Below are 16,938 nucleotides of genomic sequence, written 5' to 3'. Positions count from 1 at the left end.
TTTTTTACACATTTATTTCCCATTATATACAATCCACAAAGGTTATATACATAATAATTTCCCAACCCCCAAACAGTTTGTAGCCTTAAAGGATGCTGCATTTTAGTCTGCGTAACCTAGCTTAGCGGGTAGAGCTAACATTTAGCTTAGCTTAGCAGAAAGAGCCAATGTTAATACAAGTCCTGTAACATCTATTTTTCAATCATTTCCTTTCCCATTAAAAAGATCCAACAGCAGTCAAGTATATAGTAATGAAATGTGCTGAAAATCTGAGCAAATCTCTGCCTGCTATTGCTGCTTGAATGACTTTGAAATTAGCGGGGTTTTTTTCTCTTCATGGGCGAATAACTGCATGGTGCACTGTAAATGACATTACAATTGCTACTGATTGGCTGGTTGCAATGTGAATCCTGGACAAACAAGTTAGTCATTGATCTAGGGACAACACTTACTAGGGATATCTGCTATCCTGCTCGCCCTGATCATGGTCTTGTTCCTAGTTGCGCCAATGCTGTGATCATGCTTTTGGACACTTCCACTCTCAATATACACATGAGACTAATCAACACCCACAATATCATCACAGAGTGCATTTAGTAATTTCACACCTATCGTTATTGTAATATGACATGCATCTGTTTCCATTATTGCTGTGCCTCTCTCCCACTCTCTCCCCCTCTCTTCCCCTCTCTCTTTCTCTTTCCTTTTTGCCATGACTGTATTTCATTTGTTATTTACGACATTGATTGCATGTCTGTCTGGAAGAGGGATCCCTCACCATCCTCTGCCACTCTTCCTGAGGTTTCTTCCCCGTTACAGGGGTTCCTTTTGGGAGTTGTTCCTTAGGTGATATGAGGGTCTAAGGGCAGAGGGATGTCGTATGCTGTAAAGCCTTCTGAAGCAAGCCATGTTTTGTGATAGTGGGCTCTATAAATAAAATTGACTTGATTTAAAATTGACTTGATTGCTTCTCCGCTATGTGTGGAATTTCCACCAGACTGTTGATTTCTTTTAAATGTAAGGTTTCAGCTGACAATTAAAGTTAACTATGGATCTTTTGGAAACAGCAATACAAGGTCCTCTTTTCGAGAACTTTAAACCCCATTGCAGGACGTTAAGCAACGAATGTAGACTGTCTCAGCAGAGACAGGGTGTACAATCTCCATCCTATATGTGACCACCAAGTGATCATTTCATCATTATATAAGCAAATAATTGGACCCTCAGTTCCTAATTTGGCATCCAGCATTAGGCTTTTATCTCTTAAGGATTTTCATCTTCAGAGTGAATGGCAAACCACTTCATAAACTGATAAGGTATATTAAATGATTAATATAAAAGCTTTTTTTTAAAAAAAAGTTTTGACCTTAACATTAAAATGCTTGTTGCAGATCCACTTCCTCTGCTCTGGTGGTGACTGGAGAGTCAGAGAGTCTCAGGAAAGCGGGCAGTATTTATGAAGGTAAGGAAAAATATTACCTGATAGGACAGCCTGACAGACCTCATCTGGTTCTCACATCCAGCTTAGAGCCAGAGCTCCAGCTGCAAGTCTGACCTAGTCTGTGCCTGAATGCTCACAAAGATCTTTTTGTGTTTTATGGCATTTGGACAGGACAGGCATCACATCCAGCCAAGGAATGGCTCAGTGTGGTTTCAGAGCTCACAATGCGGTTACAAAAAGGTACAGAACCTACATGTAGTGTTAGCTTTAGAAGTAGCTAGCTTGTAGCAAAGCTAAGGTGCTGTATGCCAGGGATGTTGACTCTTTAAAAAGAAATGTCAAACAATGCCCTGTAAAGTTAGAATAGTTAACATGGTTATTAATTCCAAATAGGAATCTCCTGCTTCCAGTGAAATGCAGCCAATTTCATCTAGCTGTTAGCATTAGATGTCCTCAGCCCCACATCCCTGTAATGTATTAGTTCCTGATCTATGAGCTTCTTCTCTGTCTGTGTCTATGTTAACCAACAAACATAGACAGGCCTGGTTCTATGACAGTTCAAATGCATGTGCTGCACACTCTGTTTACTTTTTTGCATCCTGAGCTGAAATTTGAATAATAGGCACACAGACAGTGAGGGCTATGTGTAGTAGTACAATGTGCACAATGGCTTTGTGAGGGTGAATATAGCCAAGATCAGGTTAATAGATAAGAATAAATAGCATTATGATTATATTGGATGTATGCTATTTAACAGTACATGGTCACATACTTTAGTGATTAATGATACACAAAGATGTGCACTGCAGTGTGTTTCAGGGAAAAAACCATAGACACTACTTTTGCCCAAAAGAAAGTTGAAAAAGAAGCGATGATGGGTCCTGGTAACTGAACACCTCCTTCATGAAAAGCAGAATATAACGTAACAGTCTGATGAGTCTTGAGGTCTGTATGGTTATACTGCAGGAACCTAGTTTTATTTTTTTAGGTGATTTAATGAACGTAAACATTGAACAGCCATGTGTAACACCACACACAATCTAATATCCCCAAGTAAGTGTTGTCCCTGGATCGAAAACTAATTTGTTTGTCCAGGATTCACATTACAATCGACCAATCAGCAGCACTCTTTGACTGAGCTATCATTCACAGTGCACCATGCATATATATGCTCATAAGGTAAAAAGAAACTGCCCATTTCAAAGCCATTCCAGTGGCAACCGCACAGAGTTTTGCTCAGATTTGAGGAACATTTTGGGGTGTCAGAATTACTAAATATATATTATATATTATATATTATATATTATATATATATATATATATATATATATATATATATATATATCTATATCTATATATATATATATATATATATATATATAACCTCTGTTAGGTCTATTTAATGCGAAAGAAATAGGTTCAATGTGTGAAATATAGATGTTACAGGACTTGTGGTAACAAAAGATCTACCTGGTAAGCTAAGCTACACAGGCTAAAAGGAAGCTTCCTTTACAAAATATTTTGGGTTTGGGAATTTATTATATGAATTGAACTGGGTTCTATTTAATAAGAAATAAATATGCGTGAAAACAGATGTCACAGACTTGTGGTAAAATTAGCTTTACCTGCTAAGCAGGCTAAAAGGCAGCTTCCTGCTAGCTTTACCTGCTAAGCTAAGCTAAGCAGGCTAAAAGGCATCTTCCTCAACAAACTTTTTGGTGTTAGGGATTTATTATATGTATATCATATATATTTAACCTCTTTTGGTTGTATTTAATGGGAAAAAATGTGTGAAAAAGAGATGCTGACTTACATTAGCTCTAGCAGCTTTTAACAGGCTAAAAGACATCTTACTGCTGAAATGTTTTGTAGCGGAACTAAACCTGTGTTTGGTGGTATTTTACCAAAAACTGGCATTATTGACCATATCTGCACATGGCAATGTGTACTTTAATTCCTCTTATTGCCACAACTAAATGGATAGTGGTGATAGGATTGCTACTTTTGCTATACTTTTTTTTTTTTTTTACTCCATGGCCCTCTTCGGCTTAGGCAGGGCTTTCCTACGGTAGAGAAGCACTCATCAACATTGGGAAAAGTTATGTGGGTTTTAGAATGAATGCAGCAGACTGCAAGAGGATCACTCAACAACGGGAGATACGTGACTGCTCTTCGCACATCATCACAAAGACATGGTTAATCCCTAACGTCCCGGATCAAGCTATTGCACTGGATGGGTGGACTTTGGTGCTCAAATGCAGTTAAAGTAGATGGATTGTGGTCACCAGATATTGAGTTGGTGGTGCTAAGATGTTGTCCATATTATCTGCCTAGAGAATTCATTCATTCAAAACACAGATGCAAATTTGATGGAATTTTCATGGTAGCTGGTGATTTTCATCAAACAGACCGCAAATCTGTCTTACGCTTCTCTGTCTTAATCTATCTGACCTAAATTCCACCAGCATGTCTAGATTCCCACAAGAGGAAGAAATATCCTGGACCACCTGTATACAAATATTCCTGACAGCTACAAAGCCCTCTCATGCCCTCACTTTGGCCTGTCAGATCATATTTCTCTGCTCCTCCTGCTGACATATTGTCAGCTGATGAAAAGGCTCAAACTAACAGTTAAGGTTGTTAAAGTGTGGACAGATGAAGCCACAGCAGCTCTACAGGATTGTTTTGAGCACACAGTTTGGCAAATGTTCAAAGATGCTGCCACTCAAGATAACAAGATCAATCTTGAGGAATATGCATGTTCTGTGACATATATCAGCAAATGTGTTGATAACATGGTGATCACAAAGTGAGATCATTCCCCAACCAGAAAGCCTGTGTGAATGGGGAGGTGAAGGCTCTTTTCAGAGCCAGAACAGCTGCCTTTCAGTCAGGTGACAAAGGACGCATACATCACCACCAGAGCATGACAGAGAGCTGGCATCAAGGCAGCAAAGAGGAAACATCAGCAGAAACTGGAGAGAAACCTCAACAACAACAGCACTAAAAATATGTAGCAGGCAATTCAAAATGTCACAGGCTACAAAAGCAGGAGTGTCCCTATCATGTCTCTTATGCTCATTTTGATCTCCTCAACAAAGACTCAGCTATTAAGTCTACTCAACCTCCAGAGGACTGGCCACTTTCAGTGACCACAGCAGATGTGAGAAAACTCCTGCTAAGAGTAAATATGGACAAGTCCGCAGGCCCAGACAACATTCCTGGATGTATACTAAAAACTTGTGCTGATCAGCTTGTTAATTTTATGACTGATATTTTTAACATCTCACTCTCACAACAGACCCTGTTCCCTCCTGCCTCAAGACAGCCATCATCATTCCTGTAGCTAAAAAGTCTGCTGTGTCTAGTCTGAATGACTACTGCTCTGTTGCTCTTACCCCATCCCGATCAAGTGGTTTGAGAAACTGGTTCTCGAGCCCATCAAAGACACCATCCCTGCCAGCCTGGACTCTTACCAGTACTCTTTGAGAACCAACAGATTCACGGAGGATGCCATATCTACGGCACTTCACTCAGTCTTCACTCAACTGGAGAATAAGAACAGCGACAACAGGATGCTGTTTGTTGACTTCAGCTCAGCATTCAACACACTCTCCTCCATGAAGCTCACTGGAAAACTTAATACTCTCTGCAACGCTCTGCAACTGGATACTGGACTTCCTGACATGCTGAACCCAGACAGTTTGGATTGGCAGTCTCCCCTCCTCTACATTAGTGCTCAACACTTGAGCCCGCCCTGGGCTGTGTGCTCAGCCTCTCCTGTTTACACATTGTACACCCATGACTGCACTTCCAGACATCAGGAAAACTATTTCGAACTTTGCAGACGGCACCACCATCATTGGCCGTATTATAAACAACGATGAGAGTTCATGCTGGGAGGAGATCAATAACCTTGCAGAGTGAATAAAACCAAGGAGCTGATTGTTGATTTTAGAAAAAAGGTGGCAAAGACACACACCCCTGTCTACATCAGTGGAGCTGAGGCGGAGCAGCAGAAATAGCTATAGATTCCTTGGAATTACTATCACTGAGAACCTTTCTTGGATATCGCACATTGCCACCCAGGTTAAAAAAGCACAGAAAATGCTCTACTTCCTACAGAAACTTTGTTTGTATTGTACAGTTTTTATTTATCTCTTTTTAAATATATATATATTTATGTCTACTCTCTGTCACAGAGAGTTGAGAGTAACACAATTTCAATCCTCTGTTTGTCTTGTACATACTGCAGAATTGACAATAAAGCTGACTTTGACTTTGACTTTGGAAGGCTAAATCCCAGAGCAAGATCCAGGTCAACTTCTGCAGAGTAGCAATAGAAAGCATACTGACTGGAAACATCATGAACAGGCATCGTTCGTGCACAGTCCAGGACAGGAAGGCTCTACAGCGGGTGATTAAAACTGCCCAGAACATCACTGGTCCCCATTTACAGAGCATCAGTGACCTCACTGAAGTGAGGTGTCTGCACAGAGCCCAAAGGATACTGAAAGACAGCAGCCTATGTTCACCCTGCCATCCGGAAAAAGATACAGAGGATTCCGCTGCTGGACTAACACACTACGGAGCAACTGGACCAGCAGCCTTATTTAGATTTACTCTCAGCAGGAGTTATTGCAATTCTGCTATGGTTACTGAGAGTGGCCGGTCCTCTGGAGGTTAACTAGACTTTACAGCTGAGTCTTTGTTGAGGAGATCAAAACAAGCTCATTTGGCAGCGTTGCCTCTCACATGATGGTGGCACTCCTGCTTTTGTAGCCTGTGACATTTTGAGTCACCTGCCACATATCTTTAATGCTGTTGTTGTTGAGCTCTGAAAAGAGCTTTCACCTCCACATTCACACAGGCCTTTTGGTTTGGGGAATGATCTCACCGTCTTTGTGAACACCATGTCATCAACACATTTGCTGATATATAATGTCACTGAAGATGCATATTCTTCAAGACTGATGTTATCCTGAGTGGCAGCATCTTTGAACATTAGCCAGTCTGCAAACAGAAAAGAGTCCTGTAATGCTGCTGTGGCTTCATCTGTCTACACTGTAAGATTTTTAACTATAATTTTCATAGTAACTGCTGGCGATTTTAATCAGCACATCCTTCAACTGCAAAATGTAGCAGGATCAAGGACAAACTGTAATTTCATTTTTTATATGTATGTTTATATATAAATAAGTCTACCTTGTATCTTGTGAACGGAGTAATTAAAATTATGACATCCTCTCTGTTTGAAGATACAGTTTAGCATGAAGTCTCCTGTAAGTTTAATCAGTGTGTTCATGAAAATATCAAGTTAATAAACAAGTTTGTAGGTTTCGGCTTTGATGGCTTAACCAAAAAGTGGAGAGACACTCTCAATGCAAGTTGACAGGAATGCACATTGGTAGCTTTACTTTTTTAAAGAGTCTGTCACAACCATAGACTGTATATAACAATGAACAACATGAAAGTTCCCTCAAAGTGTAGCTTTTCAATCGCAATCAACCCTTGTGTCAGGCTGCAGTATAGCTCATAAAGCCTGCCCTCCATGTCAGTGAATGGGATATGGGCCAAACTAAAACTCAGTACACACCAAATGAATTTTTCCCAAAAATGGTCCTGTCACTCAGGGTAGTTTTCATCACCCTGATGTTTACTCAAATGATCATTTTTTTATAATAGGATCGGTTTAAATTAGTTATTACATTTAACAAAATTAGATTTTCCACAATGATTGACAGCTGTGTGAGCCAGTCTATGTGCTCACATGTAATAGAGCTGCTTGCAATTGATGGGATGGGTTCACCAGAATAAACAGAGTAATGACATCAGAGGTTCAAAATGCTCTGGCGTCACGTGATTTACGGAGGCTTCAATAGTTCCCAGACTTGTCTGGCGGGCCATTTGAATATATTATACGGAGTGACAAAATTCCAATTTTGGCTAAATAGCAGTCAATAACTGCATCGATTTACAATGTACACAGAGCGCATAATCTTTTGTTTCATTATTATGTTGTTTTTTAAAGTAAAACGTGCTTATATTTGAAGATTAATGTCAACACCTAGGGTTAGATTAGACTAATTAATCTCACACTCGGAAGATCCACACATTTCAGCAGCTCAAAAGTCAGAGGCATTAGAAAAAAGCAACTGAGTGCCAAATAAGGGTTAAATATGATTAAAATACAAAAATAAAATATATTGTAAAACATAAAATATATTATATATAAATATCCTCATTAAGCGTCCTCAGGCCTTCTTCCTTATTAGGAGGCAGGCCTTGGGGACTCGGGGTGGGCTCTCCCATCTCTGGGGGTGAGGTTGCCGAGGTGGTCAAAAGCTCCTCGGTGGCAGGGCCCCAGGGGCAGATAAGATCCGCCCGGAGTTCCTTAGGGCACTGGATGTTGTTGGGCTGTCATGGTTGACACGACTCTGCAACAGTGCCTGGACATTGGGGGCAGTGCCTCTGGACTGGCAGACCGGGGTGGTGGTCGCTCTTTTTAAGAAGGGGGACCGGAGGGTGTGTTCCAACTAAGGGGGATCACACTCCTCAGCCTCTCTGGTAAGGTCTGTTCAGGGGTACTGGAGAGGAGGATCCTCCGGACAGTCGAACCTCCGATTAAGGAGGAGCAATGCGGTTTTCTTCCTGGTTGTGGAACTGTGGACCAACTCTGGACCCTTGGCAGGATCCTTGAGGGTGCATTGGAGTTTGCCAAACCAGTCCACATGGGCTTTATGGACATGGAGAAGGCTTCGACCGTGTTCCTTGGGGAGTCCTGTGGGGGGTACTCAGGGAATATGGGGTATCGGACCCCCTGGTGTGGGCCGTACGTTCCCTGTACAGCTGGTGCCAGAGCTTGGTCTGCATTGCTGGCAGTAAGTCGGGCCCGTTTCCGATGAGGGTTGGACTCCACCAGGTCTGCCCTTTGGCCCTGCTCCTGTTCATAACTCTTACCAACAGAATTTCTAAGCACAGCCAGGGTGCTGAGGAGTGCAGTTTGGGGACCTCAGGATTGGGTTACTGCTTTAGCAGATGATGTGGTCCTGTGGCTTCATCAGGCCATGACCTTTAGCTCTCACTGGACAGGTTCGCAGCCGAGTGTGAAGTGACTGGGATGAGAATCAGCACCTCCAAATCTGAGGCCATGGTTCTCAGCAGGAAAGAGGTGGAGTGCCCCCTCCAGATCGGGAAGGAGATCCTGCCCCAAGTGGAGGAGTTTAAGTATCTCGGGATCTTGTTCACGAGTGGGGGAAGGATGGAGCGGGAGATCAACAGGCGGATTGGTGCAGCATTTGCAGTAATCTAGACTCTGCACCGATCTGTCATGGTGAAGAGTGAGCTGAGCCGAAAGGCAAAACTCTCGATTTACCAGTCCATCTTTGTTCCTACCCTCACCTATGGTCACGAGCTTTGGGTAGTGACCGAAAGAACAAAATCGCAGGTACAAGCGACCAAAACGAGCTCCCTCTGTAGGGTGGCTGGGCTCTCCCTTAGCAATAGGGTGAGGAGCACGGTCATCCGGTAGGAGCTCGGAATACAGCCGCTGCTCCTCCACGTTGAGAAGAGCCAGGTGAGGTGGCTCAGGCATCTAATTAGGATGCCTCCCGGTGAGGTAGGAGACCCAGCGGAAGACCCAGGACACGCTGGAGAGACTATGGCTCGCAGCTGGCCTGAGAATGCCAGGAAGAGCTGGATGAAGTGGCGGGGGAGAGGGAAGTCTGGGCTTTCCTGCTTAGGCTGCTGCCCCCGCGACCTGACCCCAGATAAGCAGAAGAAAATGTATGTATGTATGTCTATATATAAATACATACATACATAGTACTTTTATATAAAAAATGTAGAATTACATAGTATAAATATGATGTGGATACGGCATTTATGGTTATACTGACATATTTCATCATGGTAAAGGAGCAGGTTGCTGTTTATTGCTTATATATATATATATATATATATATATATATATATATATATATAAACGTGTATTTTATTTATTTTTGTCTTTCTACTGACTTACTTACATAATTAATTAATTTAATTAATATCTAATAAACTCAGAAATATAAGTAGCACATCAACCAGTATCATATGTCCTTCTCCTGTCCTGGAAATTAGCTTTTGCTGTGCTAACCTCAGCATTTGTCTATTGTGTTTCATATGATAGGCCTACAAATATTGATACTTTTTTAATCATTTATCAGACTTTGATCCTTTGTCAACCTGCCCCTCTGTGTGTCCAATCTTTTTCCTTTTGTGGCGTGGTTAGGCGTGTGTTCACTAGGTAATGTAACCTGAGGAATTGCGCCCCAGTAATCATTTGAATTATTTCAGGAAAACTAGAAAGGAGAATCAGGTATTAAAATGTTTTGTGCTTCATGGAGACCTGGCTGTGTGACCTTATAGCGGACTCTGCCTTGCAGCTGGCAGGATTCCAACTCTTCAGATCGAGACGCACAACTTTCTGGCAAGACAAAGGGTGAAGGAATCTGTTTTTATGCCAACAGTGGCTGGTGTACTGATGTGACAGTGATACAAAAACATTGTTCTTCTGGTTTGGAAACTTTTTAATTGACTGCAAACCATTTTATTTTCCCCGTGAGTTTGCTTCATTCATTCTGGTCAGTGTTTACATTCCAGCGCAGGCCAACATGCACGAGGCATAGTGCGCCCTCACCAACCAGATACAGGGTGTGGGCGAACATATCTGGGGTCCTTAGTTATAGTCCTTGGGGACTTTAACAAGGGGAATCTATGTCATGAACTCCCAAAATATAGACAGTTTATTAAATGTCTGACCAGAGAGGGGAATGTTTTGGATCACTGCTACACCACCGTCAGCAACGCGTATCACAACTTTATGGCAACTTTCATGCTGTCCCCTGCGCTACACAGAGCCACTTTGACCACGTTCATTCGTTCATTTGATTCCTGCATACAGGCAGAAATTAAAGCTCTGCAAACCTATTGTGAGGACATCAAAACAGTGGACTAGTGCAGCTGTGGTGGATTTACAGGCGTGCTTGGACTGTGCTGACTGAGAAAATTTCAGGACTGCCACAAACAGTCTGGATGAATATACAGAGGCTGTGATGTCATACATCAGCTTTTGCCAGGACTTTTTGTAACATCATGCACTTTGGTGAGTTACAACAACAACAAGCCCTGGTTCATAGCTAAACTCATATGGTTAAGGCAGACAAAGGAGGAGGCATTCAAGAGTGGGGACAAGGGGGGCTACAAAAAAGCTAAATACACCTTCAGCAGGGCGGTTAATGAAGCTAAGCATCTCTACTCTGACAGGGACGCTGGCTCAGTCTGGTAGGGTCTCAGAGAGCTCACCAGTTACAAGCTCAAAACCCCCCATTCTGTGAATGATTTACGCCTTGCCAACAACCTGAACAAGTTTTACTGGTGCTTTGAAAGACAATGGGACAGTCCTGGAACCATCCCCCATTATAATTCCACTCCACACTTTACCACCCCTTCCACTACAATTGCAGCAGGGGCCCAGGACTCAGCACAACCATCCACCCCAGCTACCCCCTCCCCCATCACCTCAGCAACACCTCTGTCCATCCTGGAGAGAGATCTTAATAAGATCTTTAGGAGACAGAACCCCCGCAAAGCAGCTGGTAAGGACTCTGTTTCCCCCTCCACCCTGAAGAACTGTGCCAATCATCTGTCTCCAGTGTTTACAGACATTTTCAATACCTCATTGGAGACATGCCACATGCAATCCTGCTTCAAGGCCTCCACCTCCCTGTCCCTAAAAAACCAAGGACCACAGGACTCAATGACTACAGACCTGTCGCCTTGACCTCTGTGGTGATAAAATCCTTTGAGCGCCTGTTACTGTCAAACATGAAACACATCTCAGACCCTCTCCTAGACCCCCTGAAGTTCACCTACAGAGCCAACAGGTCTGTAGACGACGCTGTTAACCTGGCCCTCTACTTCATCCTCAAACATCTGGACTCACCAGGAACCTACGCCAGGATCCTGTTTGTGGATTTCAGCTATGCTTTTAATACAATAATTCCGGGTCTGCTACAGGACAAGCTCTCCAAGCTGAACATGACTCCACCTGCAGGTGGATCACAGACCTCCTGTCTGACAGGAAGTAACAGGTGAAGCTGGGGAAGCATGTTTCTGACAGCAGAACCATCAGCGCCGGCTCCCCTCAAGGCTGCGTTCTTTCTCCTCTTGTCTTCTCCCTGTACACAAACAGCTAAACCTCAAGCTCCTCAAGCTTGCAGATGACACCACCCTCATTGAACTCATCTCTGGTGGGAATGAGTCCGCCTACTGGTGCAAGGCTGACCATCTGGTGACCTGGTGCGGTGAGAACAACTTAGAGCTCAGTGCTCTGAAGACAGTGGAAATGGTAGTGGATTTACCCCAACCCCCTCCACCCTCTGTGACTCCCCGGTTTTCACTGTGGAGTCATTCCACCCCCTGGGGACCATCATTAACCAGGACCTCAAGCGGTAGCTGAACATCAGCTTCTATACTGCTAATACTGACTCCATCCTCACCTCCTCCATCATAGTGTGGTATGCTGCAGCCACGGCAAGGGACAAGAACAGGCTTCAGCGTATCATGCAGAGAGGGTTATTGGCTGCCACCTGCCATCTCTCCATGACCTGTACACCTCCAGGTCCCTGAGGCGTGCAGGTAAAATTGTGGCCGACCTCTCTCACCCCGGACACAGACTTTTTGAGACCCTCCTCTCTTGCAAGGGGCTGGGGTCCATCAGGACCAAAACTTCATGACTCAAAAGTAGTTTCTTTTCCTCTGCTGTCACCATCATGAACAATACTCCGCCCCCTCCCCACCGCCCACATGACACAGGCTCTATTTGATCACATTTGATGATGATAGATGGTGTGCCGATTTGCAAATGCGCCGTGGGACGTTTGACATACTCTGTGACCGTCTAGCACCCCTTATTGTCCATCAAGACACTCCCTTCAGGCAGCCAGTAAGAGGGAGTGGCGTGAAGGATACGCCGATATCCAATTTGAATGACTAGAGCGTCTGGACTGAAGACACATCTGTAGAAATTCGATTTGGATCACATTTCAAACCACCTCCACATGTGGTTTTGATTGGATTTGCAAAATTGGATTTCAAGTGGTTATTTGCGGTTCAGATTTAATAAAATCAATCTGGACATGACAAAAATCGCATTTGGGCTGGCAGTCTGAACAAAGCCATGGAGACAGGAGATGTCAAAAGTGGGATCCATTGAGGTGTCAGTCAGTTGGAGGAGGGTCTCCACTTTTTTAGGGCTCATGCATTTGTGTTTTTTTGTTGGTAACGGAAAATAAAAGTTGCTGCTGGAGCTGCTATACCATCCTCCATCCCATTTATTTATTGTGTTATTAGTCAGGTGAACCGAGGATGCGTAATTACATTAGTGGCAGCACTGTTCATCAAGCTGAGGGCTTTTCTGTCCGCTACCTATACTGCTGTTTTTAGCTTAGCTGCCTCAGTATAGCTAGCTGGCTGGCCCTTCAACACTGTGCACACCTGCTTTATGAACATGTGGAGTAGAGATTAGGACCTTTTAAACCCAGCGCTCACCCGATTGGGACTTACCTGCTGGGCAAGGAAGCTGGAGGTGACTATCAGTGTGAGTGTTCACTGGTAACTGATGAATGATGCCTGCGGCCTTGTGCCTTTGACTGAATCACAGCCACGATGATCACTCTCTATTGTGTAATATTGCCTAAAAACCACTTCAAGTTTCCATCTTTGTAGACGCTTTAAATATAGACTGGCCTGCAATAGCCAGTGCAAAATAACCCCTAGAGGCAAGACAGGTGTGGTGGAAATTACTGTATTTTCATTCAGATAAATGAACAAATAAATGATGATACAAAAGCAGCTGTCTTTTGATTTTAATTAAGTTATAGAAAAGAATAAAAAAAGGGTTTATAGAGACAATCTATTTTAGCTTAAAGGACAGAACTCAAACTCCTAGAGTGTACTGAGTGATTCTGATCAAGAAGATCTCATTTAGTCACATATTTATAAATTCAAACACATTGTTATGAGAATAAAGGAGGTTACCTTTGCTGAGATAAGGTGTACTGGAACAAGTACACCTTCCTAGCATGAGCAAGCAGCTTTCCACACTAATTGTTAATGTATTTTTTATCTAACATTTATTAAACAAAAAAAACCAACTCCTTTTCAAGAGTGTCCTGGCAAAGACAGGCAGAAACAAAAGTTACATACAGACAACATAGAACAAAAATACAAAATCAAAAATATGTAACTCCAAAGCAACAACATAAAACACAAAAAGAACAAGTTCGTTGAACAGAGAGCATAGCCATTTCCATTTTTGGCAAAATGTACACACAAAAATATTCTAGAAGTAGGTCAAGAACAGCTTTGCAAATAAGAGAATGTACACTGTGTATGCAGTGTGCAGCCATAACTGAACATACAGGATACAGCGATGAGTAAAGGGCTTGTAATTAGTAATGAATCTCAATGCAACATGATACAGAGAGTCCAGAGCATGCAAACACTGGGAGGGTGCATTCATTTATAATACATCCCCATAATTAAGCACAGTCATGAATACCACCCTTTTTTGCAAAGAAAAAAAAGTAGCTCCTGTTTCTAAAATAAAAACCCAATTTAAACTTGAGCCTTTTCACAAGTAGTTCAATGTGCGACTCAAAAGAAAGATGAGTCATCCAACACAATACCCAGGTATCTATAGGATGAAATACACTCTATAGTCTTGTTCTGAGGTGTAATAATAGTTGGGAGATTTAAGGGCCTCGTCTTGTCTGTCGTAAATAACATGCATTTTGTTTTATCAGCATTCAGGACAAGCTTCAGATTGAACAAGAGTTGCTGAACATTGTTTAAGGCTGGCTGAAGCTGGAAGAGGGCCTGAGTCTGAGTAGAAGCAGAGCAATAAATACAATAAATTTCTGCATACAGATGTACCTTTGGCAGTTGTAAGAGGGGCTGATAACATGCCTTCCTCGTGTACACATTTCACTCTGCAGAATAAATAATTAACAAACCAACCAACTGCTCTGTCTGGCACAGTAATAATAGCAACAGATGCATGTCATATTACAATAATGGTAGGTGTGAAATTAGTAATTGCTCTCTATGATGATGTTGATAGAGATGATAACAGTCTCATGCATATGTTGAAAGGGAGTTGTCCAAAGGCAAGATCACAGCATCGGCGCAACCAGGACCAGACCACGATCAGGGCGAGCGGGGGGCACAGAATCAGTACAGCCACAGCACGAGCACAACCAAAGGCAGGGTCGCGGCATCAGCACAGCTATCACCACGGTCAGGCACAGTCAAGGTTACAGCCAGGATCCAGGAAACTAGGAAACAAGGGAGCAGGAACGGCTCCCGAGAGGCAACAGGATTAGCGTGGTGCAGTTCAACAGACCCAGGCTCTGTAATCGCGAGCCCCAGGTAGTGAGAGTACCACATGGCTATCACAGAGCTAAGCTAAGCTTGCACATGGCAATGCAGTTAACAGACATGCATGATTTCTGATGGCGGCATTGAGAGAAGGAAAGGAGCTCAGCGTATCAGAGGAAGTCCCCCGGCAGGTTAAACCTATGTCAGCCTAACTATGGGCTGGTCCAGGCAGCCTGAGCCAGCCCTAATTATAAGCTTTATCAAAGAGGAAGGTCTTAAGTCTACCCTTAAAAGTTGAAACAGTGTCTGCCTCCCTGACTGAAAATGGAAGATGGTTCCATAGGAGAGGAGCACAATGCAGACCACAATCCAACGAATACACAATATCATTCTGTGGTAATGCTATGTTTTTTTCTGAACCGAGACTAACATACAGATAAAATGTAATTTACATGTAGAAAGTCTTTTATCTAAAAAAAACCTATAAATTCTAATATTTTGGCCAAGGCAGAGGGTTTCAAAATGGGCCTATAGTTATTAAACTGGGTTGGGTCATTAGATTTTAATGAGGGCAAAGCAAAGGCAGATTTCCAAAAAGGAGGAATCTCATTTAAAGATATAGAGAGATGAAAAAGGTATGTTAACGGAGAAGCAATAAAATCAGCTGCTAGCTTTAGAAAATCAGACTCTACACTGTCAGGACGTGCTGACTTCTTAAAGTCAAGCATCTCTAGCACTTTACAAACCTCAGTGCTGGTAAACACTTTGAAGTGAAAAGGTTGCTCAAAAGTCACAGTTGGATCAGAGTAAATGGCATTGTTGTTTACATTAGTACTGGTGACGCTAGCAGCTTCAAACAAAGCAGAGGTTGGAATGAAGTGCTCATAAAACAATTGAGCATTGTTATTTTATCACATAAAGTCTTTTATAATGCTAGTTGGAGGCTCAGACCTGTCCCTATAACCTACGACCGGTGTTGTAGTCTTCAAAAAACTTTTCATTGCCTCATTTACAAAATAAGCAGCCTTTGCTCTTTTTATTTACACTGTATAGTTATTATGTAGTTGCCTAAAAAGCAGCCAATCTGACTCTAAACGAGACTTTCTGGCCTTAAACCAGGACAGATTGCGCTCTGCAGCATTGCCAAAAATTCAGATGAAAACCAGGGGATTATTTCTACCTTTAACTCTGAATTTCCAATAAGGAGTATGCTTATTAATAATTGCAATAAGACCATCAGAAAATAATTTGTAAGCCATTTCCATGTCTGGTATAGTTCGATTCTCCTCCAGTCAAATGAGGAAAGATCATGAAAATCCTTGCACATTTATATATTTATATATATTTATATGGACAGTTTGTTAGAATTAAATCAATCGAAGATTTGTCAAGCTGTTTTAAATAAGGTCTTGTTGGATCATTAACTTACTGAAAAAGATTTAAAGAGTTAAAATAACATTTTAATACATCAGACATAGGTTGTAACTAGTTAATATTATAATCCCCAGTTTAATTTATCTCACTGAAAGACAGGCTAAATATAAGTTTCATTAAAGAGGAAAGTGTATCATTAGTGGCAGACAGTGGTCTATAACAACCAACTACAGCCGTATGAAAAGATGGATAGACCTCCAGGTCTAAGGCCAGAAATTCAAGGTTTGTATGAGTTAACTTAAAGTCAAATCAAAAGTCCATATAAGGTGATTAAGGTGAATGTATACAGTTAAAGGTCTCTACAGCAGGGCAGCATATACTTAAATATAAATTACAATACCAAAGATATTGTGGGCAGGGAGACAGCACAGTGCTCCTCCATCCTACATCAGAGGTACATAGAATTAAGAAAATCGGCACAATGATGTTAAAAAAACAAATAAACAAACAAAAAGCAAACTGGACAAACAAACAACAAACTGGCGCTGCAAGTCATGGTGGCCAAACACTCGGCCCTCGCAGTGATCACTCAATACACACACAACTGTACTCTACTCATCACGCAGTACTGCACAAGTGTCGCAGGAAAGCGATTGCTATCATCAGTAACCTCTAGTCTACCTGCAGGCCAGTCCTGCAAA

At 42.3% G+C, this 16,938-nt stretch overlaps 1 protein-coding gene across 2 annotated transcripts in view; it reads left to right on the top strand.

Moving 5' to 3' along the window:
• Positions 1–16,938, top strand: part of LOC148185424 (uncharacterized) — a 38,139-nt gene that overhangs the window by 7,706 nt on the left and 13,495 nt on the right. For both annotated transcript variants that reach the window (XM_088074924.1, XM_088074923.1), the window contains exons 3-4: positions 1,392–1,462; positions 1,613–1,681. In XM_088074924.1, coding sequence (XP_087931050.1) covers positions 1,392–1,462; positions 1,613–1,681 — 140 coding nt within the window. The remainder of the gene's footprint in view (positions 1–1,391; positions 1,463–1,612; positions 1,682–16,938) is intronic.

Source organism: Plectropomus leopardus, unplaced genomic scaffold, assembly GCF_026936395.1.
Source record: "Plectropomus leopardus strain MGB_pleo_1.0 unplaced genomic scaffold, ASM2693639v1 Contig26, whole genome shotgun sequence".
NCBI classification, from domain to species: Eukaryota; Metazoa; Chordata; class Actinopteri; order Perciformes; family Serranidae; genus Plectropomus; species Plectropomus leopardus.
The sequence above is the reverse complement of the archived record's forward strand: the minus strand, read 5'-3'. Positions and strand labels throughout refer to the sequence as shown.